Consider the following 21,953-nt stretch of genomic DNA (forward strand, 5'->3'; position numbering starts at 1 on the left):
AGGGCTGAAGCTTGCTAACTTGGCAAGATCAATCTTCTTGGTTACAGCAGAGACATTCTATCGCTTCCTGGATCAAGATCCCTGTTAGCTAAATTTATTTTGTGCGTACAATTTTTGTTGTATATGTGAGTGTGTCCAACACACTGAACTCAACCCAGAAGTACACACACTCCCCACAGACAAGTTCCTGACCCGTGTCCCAACAGTTTGAGTGTGTATGGTGGTGTGTTCGCTGCTGCTTTGTGCCTGCCTCCGAGCCCTCCATGTCCATCTGCATGGGAACTATGTCCAGTAGCCTTGTGCGACGTGAAAATTCTTCCCCCGTGGTGGTGGAGTGCTGTTTCTCCCGTCTACTCCGAGGTGTAACGTTACAATGCTCCCAACACCTCCATGACGTTCTACAGCTGGAGGTGGGAGGCACACGAAAAGGGCATCTCTCCCTGCCATCCTCTATCTACATCCACCCCCCCCCTCTATTTCTATCATACTGTTTCTCTTGTCACCTCTGTTATATCACTCTTTCAGTTTTCCTTGTCATATGCTTTAAAATGGTCACCTTGGCATCCTCTCCTACTATATTCCTTTTTCTTACCCTCTTGCGCGCCATCTCTCTCCTCCCTCCAGTTGAAATGTGCCTCGGGATTGACATGAGTCCTCTTACCATTTTAGCAGACACTTTTATCTAAAGTGACTTAGTTGCCGTGCTCTACCAAGTGAGCTACTGAGGACCAAATATTAACAATATAAATTCTTCACCCCAACCTCTCTGTCTCTCTCTCTCTGTTTCTCTCTCTGTCTCTCTTTCTCTGTTTCTTTCTGTTTCTCTCTCTCTCTCTCTGCCCCTCTCTCTCTCTCTGCCCCTCTCTCTCTCTCTCTGCCCCTCTCTCTCTGCCCCTCTCTCTCTCTCTCTCTGCCTCTCTGTCTCTCTCTCTCTCTCTGCCCCTCTCTCTCTGCCCCTCTCTCTCTCTCTCTCTGCCTCTCTGTCTCTCTCTCTGCCTCTCTGTCTCTCTCTCTCTCTCTGTCTCTCTCTCTCTGTCTCTCTCTCTCTGTCTCTCTCTCTGTGTCTCTCTCTCTGTGTCTCTGTGAATAGCTAAGAAAGACCAGGAAGACGAGGAGGACAAGAAAACAACCCAGAAGAAGAAGGTGAAAGAGTTGAAGGTGTTGGACTCCAAATCATCTCAGAACCTTTGTGAGTACCGTCTCCACTATGTTCAGCTTCTCAGGGTTACAATGCAGCAAAGGATCTAGCAGTCAAGTGTTGTTGTTGTGTGTGTGTGTGTGTGAGCTCTGACTGGCTGTGTGTTTCAGCCATCTTCCTGGGCTCGTTCCGTCTGCCCTACGAGGAGATCAAGAACATCATCCTGGAGATCAACGAGAAGCTGCTCTCTGAGTCCATGGTGCAGGTACAGACCAGAGAGAGGGTGTCTTTGTCTGTCTGGCTTGCTGGCTGAACGTGAGCCGAGTCAGTGTTTCCTATGCGTGCGTTTTTCTGCATTCAAATGTTGTATTCGTCCTGTGTGTAAATTAATGTTCTCTCTATCTCGCTCTGTCTCTGTGTCTCTCTGTGTCTCTCTGTCTGTGTAGAATCTTATCAAGCAGCTGCCTGAACAGGAGACGCTGAATGTTCTGGGTGAGATGAAAGACGAGTATGAAGACCTGGCAGAGGCCGAGCAGTTTGGAGTCGTGGTGAGAACAGAACACACACGCTATTATGTGGGGGAAATGAGGCATTAATAAAGCTCTGATTGGCCTGAATAACCCATAGCGTAACACATTAGACTTGGAATACACGAACTAGCCAACCACACACACAAACCCATTGACGCTAGTCAAACACTACCAGGAATTACAATCCCTCCCGTCCCACTTTAAAGGAAACATAACTTGTAAAAGGCTGTATAGAGCATTCACAAGGGTTCATAAGCACTAAAAAGATGCTTCAGAAATCATTGATAACACACCTTTACCTCTTGTGTCTGTCGTGGTCTCCAACACGCCCTTCTCTCCCGCCTCCAGATGTCGACGGTGAAGCGGCTGAAGCCTCGGCTGACGGCCATCTTGTTCCGGCTGCAGTTTGAGGAGCAGCTGAACAACATCAAGCCGGACGTGGTGTCCGTGACGGCGGCCTGCGAGGAGCTGAGGAAGAGCGCCACCTTCTCCCAGCTGCTGCAGATCATCCTGCTGGTGGGCAACTACATGAACGCCGGTTCCCGCAACGCCAAGGCCTTCGGATTCAGCATCAGCTACCTCTGCAAGGTGTGTGTGTGTGTGTGTGTGTGTGTGAGAGAGAGAGAGACACAGGTGTACATAACCACACACGCACGTCACTCAGAGGCCTTCAGATTCAATATCCGCTACTTCTGCAAGGTGATAGAGGGAGAGAGATCTACACACATAAATGAACACGCCACATAGGCACAACCGCATATCTAAAGGGTCAGGACAAAATGGACGTGATAAGCAGACTGCATTAAGGGTTTTAAAAGGGACGTTTGTCTGATAAAACGTTTGTCTGATTTGCCCTCTGACTCTGTCCAATCAGCTGCGGGACACCAAGACAGCTGACCTGAAGCAGACGCTGCTGCACTTCCTGGCTGACGTTTGTCAGGAGCAGTATCCCGACGTCATGACCTTCCCAGACGAGCTCATCCACGTGGAGAAGGCCAGCCGAGGTAACCACGACAACCATGGACCACACTAGGGTCGGGCGACGTCAACCGTTGTCCTATCGTGATCAAGTAGGGATGACAATCGCCGGCTGGATAGAAGCAAAGTCCTCCGTCCTCGTGCTTCATAATACTTGTTTTGCTTCCTCTCTTAATATTCAGTTTGTTCTATAGCCTCGGCCTGTAGACTTGTTTCATTCTTGTTCTTTTTGAAAGCGGCAAATTTAGGACTATTAGAATATTTAGGAATTAGGCTACTGTTCATAACTTACATTTGTCTTTAAGCTTTTAAGATAGGCCTAGTAGGAGTATAGGTTATTGGCCGTTTTGTTTTTTGAGATGGATTTTTTCCCGCACAGATCATTTATTTGTTAATTGGCTTAAACTTGAAGCTTGTAATTCCCCCCCAAAATTATAATATAGCCTGCGTTCTTTTTTTTAAACAGCTAGACCCAATATAGTTAAGGAGTGTTCGTTATAAAAAAACGGAATAGCTTTGAGCTATAAGGTCTATGCATCCTATAGAGCTAGAGAGAGAAGCAGCATTCTGACTGGACATTTTGCGCCGCTTCGGTGGAATGTTCGCCTCCGTCTAGCCTGCTTTACTCTGTTGCGTTCTGTAGGCTTGCGTAACAGGCTGTTTATTGAAATAGGGCAATAGCAAATAGGACCCGGCAGATTACTCGTGTGCTGACCGACTCGGTTCCTTAGGCCTGCCCGGCGCCAGTCAAGTTTTCAATGGGCCAAACCATCACCTGTCACATCACCGTCGGCGATGGCTGTCTGTCAATAAGACGCTAGACGATGCTATCGTAAATGCTATTGCCCAACCCTAGACTACACCTAACACCTACCCTCAGAACTAAGACGGGGGGGGGGGGGTGGATGCAAATATTCGGAGACAGTTTTCCTTGTTTTCTCTCCTCATCCCCTTGCCTTTCATGACACGTGTTGCCCTTTCCCCTCTGACCCCTGTGCCAGTGTCGGCTGAGACTCTGCAGAAGAACTTGGAGCAGATGGGCCGTGCGCTGAAGAGTCTGGAGAAAGACCTGGAGACCTTCCCTCCTCCACAGAGTGACAGGGACATGTTCATAGAAAAAATGAATATATCCTTTACTACTGCAAATCACATACACTCTAAGTCCAACTTAACTCAAAGTCATTTTTACTTCTTCTGATCCAATACAAGTATGTGTAAAGTGTTGTTTCTAAGGAGCTCCACACATCCTACGAATTACGACGGAGACATCCTCTGATGTCATTTCCTGCAGGCCAGGTCTTCCGTGCGGAACGTGTGTGAGTGTGTAGGCCTCTGTGTGTTCGCTGGGCCGTGTGTTCCTTAACGCTGTTCCTCACAGCTTCGTGGGCAGTGCCAGAGAGCAGTATGAGAAGTTGGACATGATGCATAAGAACATGGAGAAGCAGTACTCCGACCTGGGGGACTACTTTGTGTTCGACCCTCGCAAGATCTCTGTGGAGGAGTTCTTTGGCGACCTCAACAACTTCAAGAACATGTTCCAGGTGAGTGTGCGCACGGGTGGATTAAATTCCACACACTGAAGTCGATAGCGCACAGCGCCGTTTCTCCTCACCTGTCTGTGCAAGTAATATTTACTGTGTTAGTAGGCAGGTGTAGTCGACTGTTATTTCTTATCAGTTCCCTCTTAGCCTAAACAAACACATTAGAGGGAGGAAGGGGAAACTGGGGGACAGGTTTATCCACCTGTTCCTAGTGTTGACAATCTCGTTCGTAACGGCTGACGTGGCGCGTCGGTCGTGTTTTAAACCGTTTAACGGCGACTGTGGTTTACTAAGAGAGCTCTGTGATTCTACAGGTGCAGGTGCTGGCTTGTTTGACCCGGTTGTCTTGGCACGCGGCCAACTCTTGAAGTGTTTCTCGGTGTTTACGCTTTTTGCGCACTCGCTCTCTCTCTCTGCATACACACGCACTCACCCACCGTCTCTTGTGTCCATGTCCCCTTCAGCAAGCGGTGAAGGAGAATACAAAGAGGAGGGAGGCGGAGGAGAAGATCAAGAGAGCAAAGCTGGCCAGAGAGAAGGCTGACAGGGAGAAGGAGGAGAAACAGAAGAGAAGCCAACAACTGGACCTCAACGAAGGTCAGAGTGTCTGTGGGAGAGGAGTGGGTCAACGTGTGGGGGTGGATGGGTGTGTGGGGAGGGGGATGTTTTGTGAACTGAACTTCTCCTTGATACCAGTTGGGGGCAGTCAGAGCCCACTGTACTGTGGGATCTGTGTTTGTGTGTGTGTGTTCTCCAGTAATCCACAGCAGACCTAAGATAATCTAATATAGAGGATCTCTGCACAGAGCGAGAGAGAAGAGCGCGTGAACAAGAGACGGAGGATAGAAATGTAGAGGAGACCATAGTCTCGTTCTTATCCCCTCGTACCGTTGTTTACGAGGGAGTAAACAAGGGAGTTACGAGGGAGTTTTGTCTCAGAAAAGAGTAAGAAGATGGAGGAACTCTAGCTCCACAAATACGTTCCTCTCTGTCTGAGATTCAAACAGGCTGGGATAGCGGCCGTCTTATCCTGAAACCCATACAAACGGACCTCAAATAAGTGACTTTTGCCTTCTACACCCTCACACACGCTGTCCCTCCCCCACTTTTCTTTCTCTGACCTACTTTTGGAACATTCCTCCTCTTGGCTCCAGTTAGTCTCCCTTGGGACTCCACAGTTCCACAGTCAACAGAATTCCTCTCTGCTACAGCGCTGTGTGTGTGTGTGTGTGTGTGTGTGTGTGTGTGTGTGTGTGTGTGTGTGTGTGTGTGTGTGTGTGTGTGTGTGTGTTTGCGTGCTCTTTCACCCACATTATTTCCCTCTCTCCTGACGATGTGTTCCAGCTGGCTCTTCTCCCTCTTTTTCTTCCATCTCTCCCTAATTCTTTCCATCATTTCTCCCCTTTCTTTTTAAAGGGACAGCAAGTGATCTACCTGCCATCTTAACCAATTTTCCATGCTGTGTGTCGAACGTGAAGGAGTGTTTTCATGGTCAACCACTACAGACATTCAAAGCACACACACACACACACACACACACACACACACACACACACACACACACACACACACACACACACACACACACACACACACACCATTCATTCATTCATAGAGCTTTGAGTGCCTATTGATCTTCATGTCGACAGTACATTTGTGTGTGACTGGGAGGGGAGAGGCCATTTACATACAGGTGATAGGACTGCCAAAGCTCCGTGGTATTCTTCACAACCTAGTTAAACACACACACACAGTATACACACTCACCTAGTCTTTGTTGTGCGTGTTGACCTGTGTTCAAGGTCTCTCTTCCTAATTACTTTGCCTCACGTTTACTTCCTGCTTCTCACACCCTCCCTCTCTCCCACACACACACTAGTTGGTTGAACTCTGTGAGTTCAGTGTGTGTTTGGAGTATATGGCCTTAACATTCCCATGTGAAGTAAACACAGAGAGACTGTGTCCTCAGTTTCTCTCATACAGACACTCGCGTCGGTAAGGTCATATTACATTATAATACCAGCATATAAATTAAGATTAAAATACAGCAATATTACTTATACTGCCAGGCTGTACTACTGCTCATATATAATCAGGATTTAGGCCTAGTTTATTTATGCTTAGTCTTCACTGTATGTATTCTAGGGTTTAGTGCCAATGGCAAAAGCCTGTTGTATTAGGGACAGCAGCCGTAGTGTAAGCTGACCTGGGACCTGTTCATATTCCTCAGTAGCAACCGTCCTGCATAGTTCCCCAGGTCTGCAGATAGGTGTCAGTGCTGCATGAAAGAGGGTGTGTGTGTGTGAGAGCGAAGACACGTGGGTGTGTGTGGCGTGTAGCCACTGGGAATGCTGTGGCTCTACCTTAGTGCCTGTGTGAGGGGGGGGGGGGGGGTTGTGGAGCAACAGATGTCTCAGGGGGATTAGACAGCGTTGGTCCTCTCCGAACAGAGGGAGGGACACGGAGAGGAGAAAGGGATAGATGGGATGACAGGAAGGGGGTGGGGATGGACAAGACCTGCAAGAGTGGTCGTCATGCTGGGTAAGCCATCTCTCGTGGCCAGAGGGGGGGCTGTTGTCTGTCTTTGTTTGTGTGTGTATTTGTCAAGTATTACCATTAGGGGTGCTCTTGTTCTGCACATGATGACACCAGGCTGTGTGGGGGGGGTCTAAGGGACATCTTTAGAGAAAAGCTGGTAATTATTTTCTCCAGCTTTATCTCTAATGCCGATTCTCTAATGCTATTACCGGATTAGCAGAGTTTATGCCGTTTTAACGCACTGCCTTGCTATATCGTTACACACTGGTCAGAGAGCGTTTGATAAAGACCTTGACCACCACTCACTCTCCTATTGATTTCCAACCATAGATTATCAATGGCTGTGTTAATTAAATCAGTATTGTGCAACAGTTTTTAGGGATCATATGTGAGTTAATTAGCTATCAACAAGTGTTTCAAATTGATTAATGCAAATAAAATAAACTTTTTTTTTGTTTTTTTTTACAGAAATGATTGGGCAGTCGATAGTGTAATTTGCCCTATTCAATCGTTAGACGGTCTTTCCTATAGCCAATGTAGCTCCATACAATAATGCATAGATGCTGTGCAGTGAGAGGGCCTTAAACTATGAAGCATGCTTTTTAAAACCGGTCCCTTTTATTGCTGCCGTTAACACCCACCCAATAGCAGTTTCCTCGAAGATGTGTTTTCACTGGATGGCTTTGGGTTTAACACAAGCGTGTGATTTCTGGAAGTGGGGGAGTGGTTTTGGGCCAGATGTATTCTCCTTTTGGTTAAAAATAAAATCACGACTGCATGTCTTCTGCCTGTGCAGTTGTGTGCCGCGGCCACTTGGGTGGGTATGCGAGCTGTGTTGTGGGCCTGCACTCTGTGTGTGTGTGTGTGTGTGTGTGTGTGTGTGTGTGTGTGTGTGTGTGTGTGTGTGTGTGTGACCTTTCTCTGACGTGACAGACAAGTCTAGGAGCCATCTGCCGCTAGGCTTACAGTGGGATTAAGCTAATAGGGGGGGTTGAAGACAACAACCTTTCACCCCATGCAGCACCCCCCCCCCCCCACCCCCCACCCCCTGTCAACATCCCTTATTTTAGTTCAAAGTGGAAATAATTCAAACCATATGCCAGTGAGTCCCCTCTCCCCTGCCCCCGTTAGACAGCCAGACTCTGTGTCTGCGCAGGGGTACAAAGACCTAAACAAACACATAGTATACTCACACACATTGGAGACATCCCTGGTCGACATTGAAGCTTATTGAGCCATAGTTTACTAGACCTGTAGATTGTGTGTTTGTACTCCTGCAGCCTCTACAGGATATGAACTGGGTCAGTGCCCAACTAGGTTACTGTATCTAATGGGCCACCATGTCCATGTGACCCCCCTGAGAGAGAGTTCTGTGTGTTTGTGAGGGTAGGGGGCATGCTTTGTCTACTGAACTCTTCTCTGTCGTATGTTTGTATGGACGATGATGAAAATGGTGTGTGTTTTATGGTAAATATGGATGTTTGTGTTTTGTATTGATTACATATGTTATAAAGTTGTGTATGTGATATTGATTTTGTGTGTGTGTGTGTGTGTATACAGAGGGTGATGAGACTGGTATCATGGACGGCCTGTTGGAGGCGCTGCAGTCTGGTGCTGCCTTCAAGAGGAAGAGAGGCCCACGACAAGCTGGTAAGAACACACTCACTCACTCTCACATACATACAGTGGCAAGAAAAGGTATATGAACCCTTTGGAATTGCCTGGATTTCTGCATAAATTGGTCATCAAATTTGATCTGATCTTCATTTAAGTCACAACAATAGACAAACGCAGTGTGCTTAAACTAATAACACACAAATTATTGTCTTTTTCTTGTCTATATTGAATACATAATTTAAACTTTCCCAGTGTAGGTTGGAAAAGTATGTTAACTTCTTCGGGGTAGGGGGCAGCATTTTCACTTTTGGATAGATTGCTGCTACTCATCCCCAGAATATAAGATATGCATATTATTAGTAGATTTGGATAGAAAACACTCTGAAGTTTCTAAAACTGTTTGAATCATGTCTGTGAGTATAACAGAACTTATGTAGCAGGCAAAACCCCAAGGACAAACCATTCAGATTTTTTTTTTTGAGATCACTGTCTTTTCGATGAGGTTTCATTGGGACACCAGATTTCTAAGGGACTTGTTTGCAGTTCCTACCGCTTCCACTGGATGTTACCAGTCTTTGGAAATTGGTTGAGGTTTTTCCTTTGTGTAATGAAGAAGTACGGCCATCTTAAATCAGTCACTTAAATTGTTTGAGAGAGGCACATTACCAGAAAAGTTGCGTCAGTTTGTTTTCTTTTTGTATTGAACACAGATCATCTCGTCTTCAATTTGATCGATTTATTAACGTTTAAAAATACCTAACGTTGTATTAAAAAAGTAGTTTGAAATGTTTTGGTAAAGTTTACATGTAACAAGTTGGAAGCTGTGTTTTTCTGGATGAAACGTGCCAAATAAATGTACATTTTGGATATATATCGACGAAATTAATCGAACAAAAGGACCATTTGTGATGTTTATGGGACATATTGGAGTGCCAACAAAAGAATAGAAATACACTATAAAAATGTGGCTTCACAATAACCTTTTAAAACAGGTAAACCCCTGTTCTGTTGACAACCGCTAGCCTGAGGCTAGCACTAGCTGTCTAGACTGGGTTCATTGTGTGAACACATGCTTCAGTCAGTCTGTCTCTAAGTGATCTGTGCGGACTTCCACTCAGACCTGTTCTACTCTACAGTTCTCCAGCCTCGCTCTCTCAGGATAGAGGAGCGCCATCCACATAATCTGGTTAAATACTCTCTCCTGCTTCACTGGCCTATTGAGTTACTCATTTCAGCTGCTGCACACACACACACTTAAGAAAGCTCACTGTCACAGAAACACACATACACGAAGTTACAGCACCAGAGTATAGGCTACTTAGAGCCCAGACATACCCCCCCCTCTTTTTTTTCTCTCCCACCCTCTCTCTCCTTCCCTTCCTCCCTTTGCCTCTTTCCTCTCTCCTACTCACCGTCTCTTTCGGGCGGCTGTGTTTGACGTTTCGGTGTGGAGATTGTAAAGTTTGGTTCAGTGATCTGTGGAAGCGTCCTTTGGGGTCCTCTAACTCTGACAAGCATTTTCCAGGGACAGCTAAAGTTCTTCATCACAGGGAGGTGAGGCCCAGTCAACCTAATCACTGCTAAACAGATTGAGACACAACCAAAGAAGGGAAAGAGGTAGAGGGAAAAGGGGGAAGAGAGAAGGGGAGAAAAGAGCCCTCTAGGGCCTCGGACACCGCTACTCGTTTTCACACTCCAAACAGGAAACACTTGCTCTCTCTTCCCTAATTCTTGTTTTCTATGTCTATGTTGGCTAGCTGTGTTTTTTTTTTCTCAGGCCAATCAGAGCTTTGTTAGTGTCAAATATTTCCACATTGGGAAAGGTGGCTTTGAAAATCAGTCTGCCACGTGGTTCTCCCCAGCTAGGCTGGCCTCTCAGTATCTAACCCACACAATAGCGAGTGTGTGCGTTAGATGACTCCGAGGTCTTATTTTAGCGGGCAAGAGGAGGAGGTACGTCCTGGTTCTCTGGGCTGGTTTCAGTTAAGATGGCTGACATTCTGACTCTCACGCACTCGGACCTACACCCGCATGCACTACATAGAAAACCCTCTAAGACCTACTTGTTACTTCATTAGTACGGCCATCACTATTACTCTCACGCACATCCCCCTGTTCTTCCTCACGATAGAGCACCCACACACACAGTTAAAGCCTCATGCTGGGTGTTGTCATGAGCTGTGTTCGAATACTCATACTATCCGTACTATTTGTGACGTGAATTGAGTATATACTATGCTTATTGGTCATGGTATGGATATAGTTAATATACCAAAAGTTTCTGGTTGTCGTACTAAATTCGCCAAAATCTGAAGTATACACGCAGAGGACATTATTTCTGTACTTTAGGGCCCATAATGCAATTCTTCAGGAAATGGGCATGGCTTCACATCGTTTCGAGATTTGAAGAAAATGGCGGAAAATATGCAGTCGAAGTACGAGAGCGGATACAAATTCATTGCTTTAACTAATTATGACGAATGTTAAGGAAATGTTGAGCAATGTAGTAAAGTGATGACTTTTCAAATAAGTAACCTTACACGTTATATTGGCTACGCTGTCCTTACGAACCACATAGCGTATCAATACAGCAGTATGTACCGGTATGTTGTTAGCTAGCTACCTAACGTTAGTTGGCTACTTATACATCAAACTTGCCAGTATATTAACTATAGGCTATCTAACTAACGTTACCCAACGTTTATTGACCTGATTATTCCCGTCATTCTTCGCTAAATGGTATAGTCGCTGTGCCTTCTCAATGGACATTCGGGTGCTTTCGTAAATTCGCTCTTACTATCCCGATTTCAGAGCACAGAATAATGAATTTACGAGCGCTCAACACTCGTTGAATATGGCCGGTGTCAGTAAACGTCGGCTAAAAAGGCGTAATTAAATTGTTGTCACCAACGCTCTGGATAACATGAAAACTGCCTAACCAGCTCAGGTAGGGCGAGTAAAATGGCCAGAGTGGTCTCATTTTGTTGTTTCTGGAAGAAGCTAGCTAGCAAGCTAGCCAACGTTAGTGTGGGTGCTTGACTACCGTTGTAAGGTCAGAGCGCTCAAATCAACCCTACTCCTCAGCCCGAGTGTCCAGTGCGCGCTCCGAGAGCCAAACGCTCTGAATTTACAAACGGACAATCGGACAACGCTCTGAATTTACAAGCGCACTCTGGCACTCCAGATGGAATTTTAAGACCACACCCGATGTCTAACTGGTAATTCTACCTAGTGGTTTGTTATGCTAACTAGCTAGCAAGAGGTTGCATAGCAACGGCATCAACTTCCGGTAGACATGCTAAGAGCTAGTTCGCTCAACTGAAAGCATACTGTTCGATGACAGTATACTAAAATGAAGTAGTAGTATATACTCATTAACTTTTTAGGGCTGCAATCCCGTTAACACGATCAATATGACAACAGCCAGTGAAAGTGCAGGGTGCCAAATTCAAACAGAAATCTCATAATTAAAATTCCTCAAACATACAACTATCTTATACCATTTTAAAGATCATCTTGTTGTTAATCCCACCAGTGTCCGATTTCAAAAAAGGCTTTACAGTAAAAGCACCACAAACGATTTTTAGGTCACCGCCAAATCACAGATAAACAGAGCCATTTTTCCAGTCAAAGACAGGAGTCACAAAAAGCAGAAATAGAGATAAAATTCATCACTTACCTTTGATGATCTTCATCAGAATGCACACCCAGGAATCCCAGTTCCACAATAAATGTTTGATTTGTTCGGTAATGTCCATCATTTATGTCCAAATAGTTACTTTTGTTAGCGCGATTGGTTAACAAATCCAAAGTCACGAAGCGTGTTCACTAAGCAGACGAAATGTCAAAAAGTTCCGTAACAGTCAGTAGAAACATGTCAAACGATGTATTGAATCAATCGTTAGGATGTTTTTAACATAAATCTTCAATAATGTTCCAACCGGAGAATTCCTTTTTCTTCAGAAGTGTGATGGAACAGAGCTCGCTCTCACATGAACGTGCATGGTTAGCGCATGTTCAGGTCATGGTAGACCTTACTCAATCCCCTCTCACCCCCCCCCCCCCCCCCCTTCACAGTAGAAGCGTCAGACAAGGTTCTAAAGACTGTTGACATCTAGTGGAAGCGTTAGGAAGTGCAAAATGACCCATATCCCACTGTGTATTCAATAGGAGATGAGTTGAAAACTTGCAAACCTCAGATTTCCCACTTCCTGGTTGGATATTTTCTCAGGTTTTTGCCTGCCATATGAGTTATGTTATACTCACAGACATCATTCAAACAGTTTTAGAAACTTCAGACTGTTTTCTATCCAATACTAATAATAATATGCATATATTAGCAACTGGGACTGAGGAGTAGGCAGTTTACTCTGGGCACCTTTTCATCCAAGCTACTCAAAACTGCCCCTGCAGCCATAAGAAGTTAAGAATGTAGTATACAGTATGTTAGTATGGGTATTCGAGCACAGCTATGGTCATTGTGTCATGGCTATCTGTTTCGATAGAGAGCTGTGATGCTGATCGAAGTGGCAGAGAGGGGGGAGGGCCTTTAACCCCTGACCTGGGACTCTGCTCTCTCTCTGGCTGTCACTGGGGGAGAGGTGCTACAGCTGTCCTCCCTCTGTCTGCACTGCTCTTTTTAAACCAGGCCCTCACACATTGCATACCAACACACATATGCTTGCATACTGATACTGATACTAACATATACACATATACACACTCACATACTCCCACACTTAGACACAGAGTAACAGACTTTATCCAAATAGACTCACACACAGCCATTCTAAGGAAATTACGAGCTACTGGCTTTTCCCTCTTTCATTTAATGGAATGATGGCACCACAATGAGGCATCCCTGATATCACTATAGGCCCATCTGCTAGGTCATAACCCCACCCTAAACCACCAATCACAATAGAGAATGAATGGCAAAACACCAATCACAATGAAGCGATACACATAAAAGGGCCAGTCACAATAGAGAGTCACGCTCGCTCCGCAGCAGGCCAGCCCTTTTAACAGAGACGACCCTAATAAAGGACTGTGGGGCTCCCTGTCTACTTTCAGAGCACTAGTCCCAGGTGACTGACTCACACTGCCTCTGAGGACTGGTTTTGGGAACGCTGTGTGTTACCCTGTCTAGCCTGAGGAGGGCGACGTGAGCTTCTAGAACCCGATCCGCTGGCTGCTGCTCCAGCTGGGAACATCCATACATACTGGCCTCATGACTATCATGTCAAAACTACATGATCATAGTCCTCTCACGCTCTACACACTGATCTAACTCTCACACACACACACACACACACACACATGCAGCTGTGAGCATCTGGGAATATTGAGAGACCATGGCTATCTAACAATAAAACGGTTCCATCTAAACACACGTTGCTTTGCCTTTCTCACTTACTCTCTGTCACTCCTTTACACACTCGCTCATGTAATCACACTCTCCAGCACATCTGCAGACACAAACAATGAAAAACACACTTACCGGCACTGTTTTTATATGGTTTATTTCCTCATCGGGCAGTAATTATGAAGTCTCCTGTGTAATGTGTAACAGATGATCTTTTCACCACCCTGTCTGTGTCCCCATTTCCCCTGTCCCACACATGCACACAGTTCTAAACAAAGGTAATCACAGGCCGCATGTTGTGAGGCATTGTGCTGGGTTCTGGTCTAGACATCTCATTTCCTGGTGGTAAGGGAACTACAGAGCCAAATTCGCCTCTCAACTCTGACTGAAGAACCAGTTACACACAATGGGGAAAAAACACAAGCCATATATTCATCAATCATTCATTCAGAAATAAGGGTTAAATGTTTCGGTCAATATCGGCACAAAATGAACATTCTTGATCAATTAGAAATGTATCTGCTGTTCTGACAGCATGTTCTGTTACTAACATAACTCAAATTGATTGACAACCCCCCCCCCCCCCCCCCCCAGTGTCCTCGCCCTGATTCTCCAACCCCCAAACCAGTGTCCTCGCCCTGATTCTCCGACCCCCAAACCAGTGTCCTCGCCCTGATTCTCCGACCCCCTAACCAGTGTCCTCGCCCTGATTCTCCGACCCCCTAACCAGTGTCCTCGCCCTGATCCTCCGACCCCCTAACCAGTGTCCTCGCCCTGATCCTCCGACCCCCAAACCAGTGTCCTCGCCCTGATCCTCCGACCCCCAAACCAGTGTCCTCGCCCTGATCCTCCGACCCCCAAACCAGTGTCCTCGCCCTGATCCTCCGGCCCCCAAACCAGTGTCCTGGCCCTGATTCTCTGATTAGTGTCAGCATTACTGGTTTAGTCTTTTTTCGGAATCCTCTATTATTTAAAGTTTGAGCCCTCTCTCGCTCGCTGTTGTTCTGAACATCAGTGGCACTTCAGCCCAACTTTTCTTTTTGTTCTTCAACTCGAGTGTGAGAAGAGGAGAGTTGACAGCCTTTTAAGTTATTCTTGTGTTGGGTTTTTGGGACGGGCTCTGCACCGTGCTCGCGCACACTATCGGGAAATTTGCATGATGTCTAATTAGTGTGTTAGATCTCTGTTCTGAACACCCTGGGGTAGATGAGAGCGAGGTGCTAATTTAAAGCCACAGCTGCCTGCGTTCGTCAGCAGGGATGAAGCTCTGTAAACCCCAGCACTGAACAAGTGAAAGGAACTGTGTTGCGTAACCTCCTAATGTATCTCTCCATATTCATCTCTCTCTCTCCTCACTCTTTCTCCTCCTCTCGCTCTCTCCTCCTCCTCTTCCTTCCCAGACTCAGTGCTGTCCCTGTCACAGCTAGTGCTGGAGACCTGCTCGGTAACCTGTGTGTGTGTGTCAACAGAACCATGTGACTGTGTGTTGTAATATGGTTAACAGACATGGTTCATTCATTTGCATTTGCGTGCGTGTGTGTGCCTGTTTGCATCTGTGACCAGAGTCGAACTAACTACCACCTTCATTCTAGGTCAACTCCAGAACCCACTACTACATCTCACTGCTCGGTCCTCATGTCACACACACGTACAGTGTACAACATGTACTGCTGTTAACAAAGTTATTTTGCCTCAGGTGTTGCTTGAGGATTAATGGCTCTTACTTCTGATACATTTGCATACACAAGTACACACAACCACAATCCCCCATTGATCTATATCATTCTAAATGGCCGCTTTAGCACCAAGTCCGCCAAACGCAGGAGAATAAAGGGGAGAGGAGGAGGGAGAAAAGGCTAGAATGATAAACGTGTCACATTGTCCACAGGGAACAATCTGTCACACTCCATCTCTCTCTCGTTCTCTCTCTCCTCTCTGTCTCTTATATAGTGGTTTCACTGCTCTCACTCTTCCGTGTGTTCCTGTCTCTTTGGTTATGTGCCACATCCTCTCTTTTGTTTCTATATACCGCTCTCCTGTCTCTCTTTATACCCCTCTCCTGTCTCTCTTTATACCCCTCTCCTGTCTCTTTATACCCCTCTCCTGTCTCTTTATACCCCTCTCCTGTCTCTCTTTATACCCCTCTCCTGTCTCTCTTTATACCCCTCTCCTGTCTCTCTTTATACCCCTCTCCTGTCTCTCTTTATACCGCCCTCCTGTCTCTCTTTATACCGCCCTCCTGTCTCTCTTTATACCGCCCTCCTGTCTCTCTTTATACCGCCCTCCTGTCTCTCTTTATACCGCCCTCCTGTCTCTCTTTATACCGCCCTCCTGTCTCTCTCTTTATACCGCCCTCCTGTCTCTCTCTTTATACCGCCCTCCTGTCTCTCTCTTTATACCGCCCTCCTGTCTCTCTCTTTATACCGCCCTCCTGTCTCTCTCTTTATACCGCCCTCCTGTCTCTCTCTTTATACCGCCCTCCTGTCTCTCTCTTTATACCGCCCTCCTGTCTCTCTCTTTATACCGCCCTCCTGTCTCTCTCTTTATACCGCCCTCCTGTCTCTCTCTTTATACCGCCCTCCTGTCTCTCTCTTTATACCGCCCTCCTGTCTCTCTCTTTATACCGCCCTCCTGTCTCTCTCTTTATACCGCCCTCCTGTCTCTCTCTTTATACCGCCCTCCTGTCTCTCTCTTTATACCGCCCTCCTGTCTCTCTCTTTATACCGCCCTCCTGTCTCTCTCTTTATACCGCCCTCCTGTCTCTCTCTTTATACCGCCCTCCTGTCTCTCTCATATTCCTAGTACATGAATCTTCTCTGCTTCCTTCCACCCCCCGTCTACATGTTCCTTCCTTCTCCTCTCTCCTCACAGCCTCCAATCAATCTCTGTTCCTTCCTGCTTCTCCCTCCCACCCCCCTCCTCCTCACAGCCACCAATCCTCCTCCGTTCCTTCCTGCCCCCCCTCCTCACAGCCTCCAATCCTCCTCTGTTCCTTCCTGCCCCCCCCTCCCCTCCTCACAGCCTCCAATCCTCCTCTGTTCCTTCCTGCCCCCCCCTCCCCTCCTCACAGCCTCCAATCCTCCTCTGTTCCTCCCTGCCCCCCCCCCCCTCCTCACAGCCTCCAATCCTCCTCTGTTCCTCCCTGCCCCCCCCCCCCCCCCCCTCCTCACAGCCTCCAATCCTCCTCTGTTCCTCCGTGCCCTCCCACCCCCTCCCTCCTCACAGCCACCAATCCTCCTCTGTTCCTTCCTGCCCCCCCCCCCCTCCTCACAGCCACCAATCCTCCTCCGTTCCTTCCTGCCCCCCCCCCCCCCCCCCCTCCTCACAGCCACCAATCCTCCTCCGTTCCTTCCTGCCCCCCCCCTCCTCACAGCCACCAATCCTCCTCCGTTCCTTCCTGCCCCCCACCCCCATCCTCACAGCGTCCAATCCTCCTCTGTTCCTTCCTGCCCCCCCCTCCTCACAGCCTCCAATCCTCCTCTGTTCCTTCCTGCCCCCCCCCCCCTCCTCACAGCCACCAATCCTCCTCTGTTCCTTCCTGCCCCCCCCCTCCTCACAGCCACCAATCCTCCTCCGTTCCTTCCTGCCCCCCCTACTCACAGCCACCAATCCTCCTCCGTTCCTTCCTGCCCCCCCCCTCCTCACAGCCACCAATCCTCCTCCGTTCCTCCCTGCCTCCCCCCCTCCTCACAGCCTCCGATCCTCCTCTGTTCCTTCCTCCACCACCTCTCCTTCCATCTCTCTGTGCCGGCAAGATCATGTGGAGTGGTAGTTATCTAACACATGTAGTGAAGGGTTCTGTACACAGACACACACACACACACACACACACACACACACACACACTAATCCTTGCTCACATTAACGCCACTGCTGTGTGTGCATGCATACGTGCATGTGTCTCGTGTGTGTGCATTTTGTTCTTTCTCCTGATCACCATTGAGAATACATGCTTGTGCATGTGTGTGTACTGTTGACCAATCAGCAGACAGCAGGTATACCTCCAGACAGCCTGCCCTGGCCTGTGATGAGTCAGTCACTTCTCTCTCAGCGTTTACATCCCAAGTGGCACCCTATTCCCTACATAGTGCACTGCTTTTGATTAGATCCCTATGACCCCTTGTCAAAAGTAGTGCACTATATCGGGGATCGGGTGCCATTTGGGACGTCGCCTGGTTGATGTTTGCAGTGAGAGGTTTGGTTTGGCCATGTTGTCTTTACCCTGTATCGAACTGCATCCTGAATGGAACTGACCCGTCTCAACTATCCCCGTCTGTCGCATGTCTGTTAATGCCAGATGACCAAGCCTGACTTGTCTGATCTCTCTCGCTCTCTCTCTCTCTTTTCAGCCAACCGGAGAGCTGGTCATGCAGTAACGAACATCCTGGCCAAAGAGTTGATGAAGGACGACACCCCGCCCTCCTTCAGCAAACCGCTCAATAAGAAGACCAAGGCAGAAAAGAAGGAGGAGCCTAGCATCGAGGGGGCGGGGTCACTAGATGATCTCTTAGAGGAAAGCCTATCACGGTCCAGTTAAAAACGGGTAGAAGTTACCCCCTTAGCCACAGATCTTGGATCAGCCTACCATATCCTAACCTTAACCATGGGGGCAGGGATACAGAAACTGATCTTAGATCAGTGTCTAGCGGCAACTTCCTCCTACTCCTTCATAGGACCACGGATTGGACAGACTGGGTCTGGAGGGGCCAATGGATGAGTGCGGGGCTCTCACCTTAACCACACCGCAGGCTGGCTTGCTATTAGTCGCTTCCACGCTGAGGGAGGACTCTTGCTCTGCCGTATAAACGTACAGTATCAATGGTCAAGCATCGGCATCTGCACACATCCACTGCACTCTGTCTGTCGCGCATTCAGTCTCTCTTTAATGAATTTCTCTCGCACACACTGTCACTATCTATCCATCTACTTTCCTCTCTCTCTGAAGTACGTCTTGAGACAATCCCACAGACACTTTATCGGGAGGGATCCTACATTTTCCCCCCCCAGGGGGATAGGATGGATTTCCCAATCCGTCTGGTTGGACTGTCCGACCTATGTGGAAGCCCTGATGTTTTATAGATCATGTTTTGCTTTTTCCCAGGTTTGGTTTCAAACCTCTTAAATGTTGCTCTGTAATTGTCAAACATGCTGTATGTTTGTCTTGCTGTATGTTTATAAAAGAAACCAGTGCCAACCAATACAACTTCAAGTTGCACATGTCAGCCCTCGTGTTGTCCAATAGGAGTTTGTGTTGGGTTAGGGTGGACCAAGGGATAAGCCGAAAGTGTGTGTGTGTGTGTGTGCGTGCGTGCGCGTGTGTTCCTCATCTCATTTCCCCGGGTTCTTGCTCTTTATGTTCTCTCTGATTCACAGGGAGGAGTCACTATGTCGGTGATAAACAGACTATAGAGCCCTATTGGCCATTCTCAAAGAACGTCGCCACAAACAGGAAATTGTGTGTGTGTGTCCAGAGCTACGTGTGTGTGGATGTTAGCGGTTGTTTGTGCGTTAATGGTGCGTGCGTGTGCGAGTTTGTGCTTGGGTACGCTCTGCCGTCTGTAATTACTGTATGGGGCTGCCTCTGCCTGCCTGTCTGCCGTCATCATAAATGCTATATTTCCTAAACAGCGCTGTGGTCTTTCTGCTGGAGTTACAGCACACTGGAGACCTGCCCAAAACAAATGCTGAGACGAGTGTATGTCCCCGAGTGTGTGTGTGTGTGTGTGCGCGCTTGCCCCCTTAGACTGCAACATCCGTTGCTGAATATCTGGCCTTTCCGGTTTTGTATTTAGTAGCCACAACGTTCGCGTAATCCAAGGAGAATGATGAGCAGTTCTGCCAGTTGACCCATGCTATACCAATCCTTATGCAAACACGACATATCCCTACTGCTGTTCTCAAGTCAGTCACAAACGGTTAGAGCATCTGCTTGAATGACTGTGGTTCCCCGTAAGCGCTGATCAGAGATTGGTTTGTACAGGTCTCTGGAATAGAGCCAAGCAACGAGCTGTTGGGCTTTTACCTGCACAACATGTTGTTATTATCAGGAGCTGACAGATCGTTTCATGATAATAATCGTTGCTTCCTGCGGTATATTTCAAAGGTATAAAAAGGACAAACGTTACCGCAACGTTGTGTGGATGAGTCATGTCAGGTGATCCTGTCTCTATTATTTAAGTGGTCTTTTAAAGGACGTTGAGGAAAGGTTGAAAAAACATCACTGGAAAATAATCACATTTTCTGGCCTGATTTTTATAATTTTCTAGAATTCTTTTTTTTTCTCCATTTTATAAGAGCTTGTTTTCTATGTGAATTTTTACTCTTGTTTTAATGGATGTTAAAAGTAGAGGTTCAAGTTGATTTCCGGAGATATCACTGTGGTAATATGTATTAAATTATGTTATTCGTTTGTGCTGTCCGCTACCATTAAAATTACTTCAATAACAATGTGTCTGAGGATTCTTTGGTACAACAGAATCTGTCCTGTGTGCGCGCGCGCGTCCGTTCACTATGATGTCAAATACAGAGCTCTGTTCCTGGGTCTCAGCCAGTGGAAATTTAATCTGAGGTACGCATCTCTGCACTCCAGGGTTTAGAGAGCGGGGGGGGGGAGTGAAGGGAAATGCTAGTCTATACTAGATCACAGAACACATAAAAAGTCCATTTGGAAGAGCTAATACAGAAGCTACACAAAGTCTGAGACTTTACAGACCTATGCTGTATCAACATACACATTCTTTCCCGCTGTGGTAAAATCCGTTGTTGTGGCTGTGTTTCTTCTGTGGGTCCAGGTCCCTGAAGTATGCTGGTGAGTTTTCCACAGACTTCTGCCAGCCAACGTTCCACAGATCCCAATGAACCCTCACTGGATGAGCACCAGACGGTGTGTGAGCGAGAGAGATATTTGCCTGTTTATTTTCTTAATACTCCTCTCCCGAATGGTTAGATAGTGGTTGAGGCATGTGGTGGTATAGAGGTCTGACTATTAAATCAGGTTAAGTCATGATTCCCAATAATCTACTCACCCCCTCAGTCAGCCACCCGGAACCAAATAAAAGAGCCATGGTTTCTCTTGACCAACAAAAGTTGACTGCAAGCACCATCGCCATTATTGCTCTAGGCCCATATTTAGGAGTGCTGATCTAGGACCAGTTGTGCCTTTTTTAATAATGAATAATTAATTACAAGGGGGACCTGATCCTAGATCAGCTCTCCTACTCTGACACTTCATGCATACGGAATTTTGCTCAACCAGCTAGGTTGAGTTTGGGGGCCTGTGTTCCGAGGGTTTAATACAACCAAAATAGTCTACCACTCTTAGGTCAATAGCCGTTGAGTGGAGAACACATTATTTCATTCAATTTCCAACTGTCCTCCAAGAGTGGCTGACTATGAGACAGCCTAATTTCCCATTCCCCAGAATACTTGGAAGACCGAGTAGGGGAGGATGTTCTCTGTGTGACACGTTGTCTTCAGTAAGGCAGGGAAGATAATATAGTGTTCTCTCCTCCACCTTTCCCCTCATTAAGACTGCTGTTGATTTAACCAAGACCTCCCTCTCTCCCTTTCATCCTTTATAGCTCTGTTGTGACCAAAGACATGTGCCGGCCATATTAAACTAGACTAGTGCTTTTGGACAAACAGTAAACGAGTCTCTGTGTGTTTGTGCTTCCTGTATATCTCTGCGCTCAGCCGTGGCATGTCATTCTTCCCCTCTCCTTTTTGAAGACAGAAATAACAGTCCAGTTATTCTCTCTGCATCTGATCTGAGTCAGACACAACCCACATGAGGTCTAACTGTCGTCTCTCTGGTCTGTCTTTATACGTTTGGTTAAGTGTGCCTGTTTTTTTTGTGTGTGTGTTTTGCTCTGGGAATGACGTGGACAATGTGGCGAAGCTAAATGTGTGTGCGCGCTGGGAGTAGTCTAGTTGTTCAGTGTGTTTGTGAGGTTGGGGGATTGGCGTGTGGGTCAGTAGGGAATGTCCAGACTACAGATTAGATTACCTTTCATCTAGATCTGTCTTGTCCCAGTCTCTGTATGGAGCCGTAGTTATTCTGAGGAGGTACCGCGGAGGTAAACCCCCCCCCCCATCTTCCTCCTCAAAGACCGACCCCATCCTCCCTCCGCTCCCACCTTGACCTCTGACCTCATATAGCAGCCCCCTGCATTCCTTTACCATCTGTCTCCCTCTCTCTCTCCAACCCTCTCACACTCACCTCATCCTCCCACTTCTGCTGAAGTCTT

General features: G+C 47.1%; 1 protein-coding gene across 3 annotated transcripts; it reads left to right on the plus strand.

The window, feature by feature from the left end:
• The first annotated feature begins 1,014 nt into the window (after positions 1–1,014).
• Positions 1,015–20,154, plus strand: LOC129857952 (protein diaphanous homolog 1). Of its 3 annotated transcripts, none has more exons than XM_055926671.1 (11): positions 1,015–1,189; positions 1,309–1,403; positions 1,585–1,686; positions 2,017–2,256; positions 2,543–2,672; positions 3,648–3,772; positions 4,023–4,187; positions 4,652–4,784; positions 8,286–8,375; positions 15,108–15,151; positions 18,057–18,178. In XM_055926671.1, exons 2-11 carry the CDS (start codon positions 1,395–1,397, stop codon positions 18,081–18,083), a joined length of 1,065 nt encoding a protein of 354 aa, XP_055782646.1. In that variant the 5' UTR covers positions 1,015–1,189; positions 1,309–1,394; the 3' UTR covers positions 18,084–18,178. The 3 variants fall into 3 exon arrangements, with proteins under 3 accessions (XP_055782646.1, XP_055782645.1, XP_055782644.1); XM_055926670.1 differs by lacking the exon at positions 15,108–15,151 and adding an exon at positions 15,300–15,355; XM_055926669.1 differs by lacking the exon at positions 15,108–15,151 and having other exon boundaries at positions 1,020–1,189; positions 18,057–20,154.
• Positions 20,155–21,953: the final 1,799 nt, after the last annotated feature.

The sequence above is a fragment of the Salvelinus fontinalis genome, chromosome 6, assembly GCF_029448725.1.
Source record: "Salvelinus fontinalis isolate EN_2023a chromosome 6, ASM2944872v1, whole genome shotgun sequence".
Lineage (NCBI taxonomy): Eukaryota > Metazoa > Chordata > Actinopteri > Salmoniformes > Salmonidae > Salvelinus > Salvelinus fontinalis.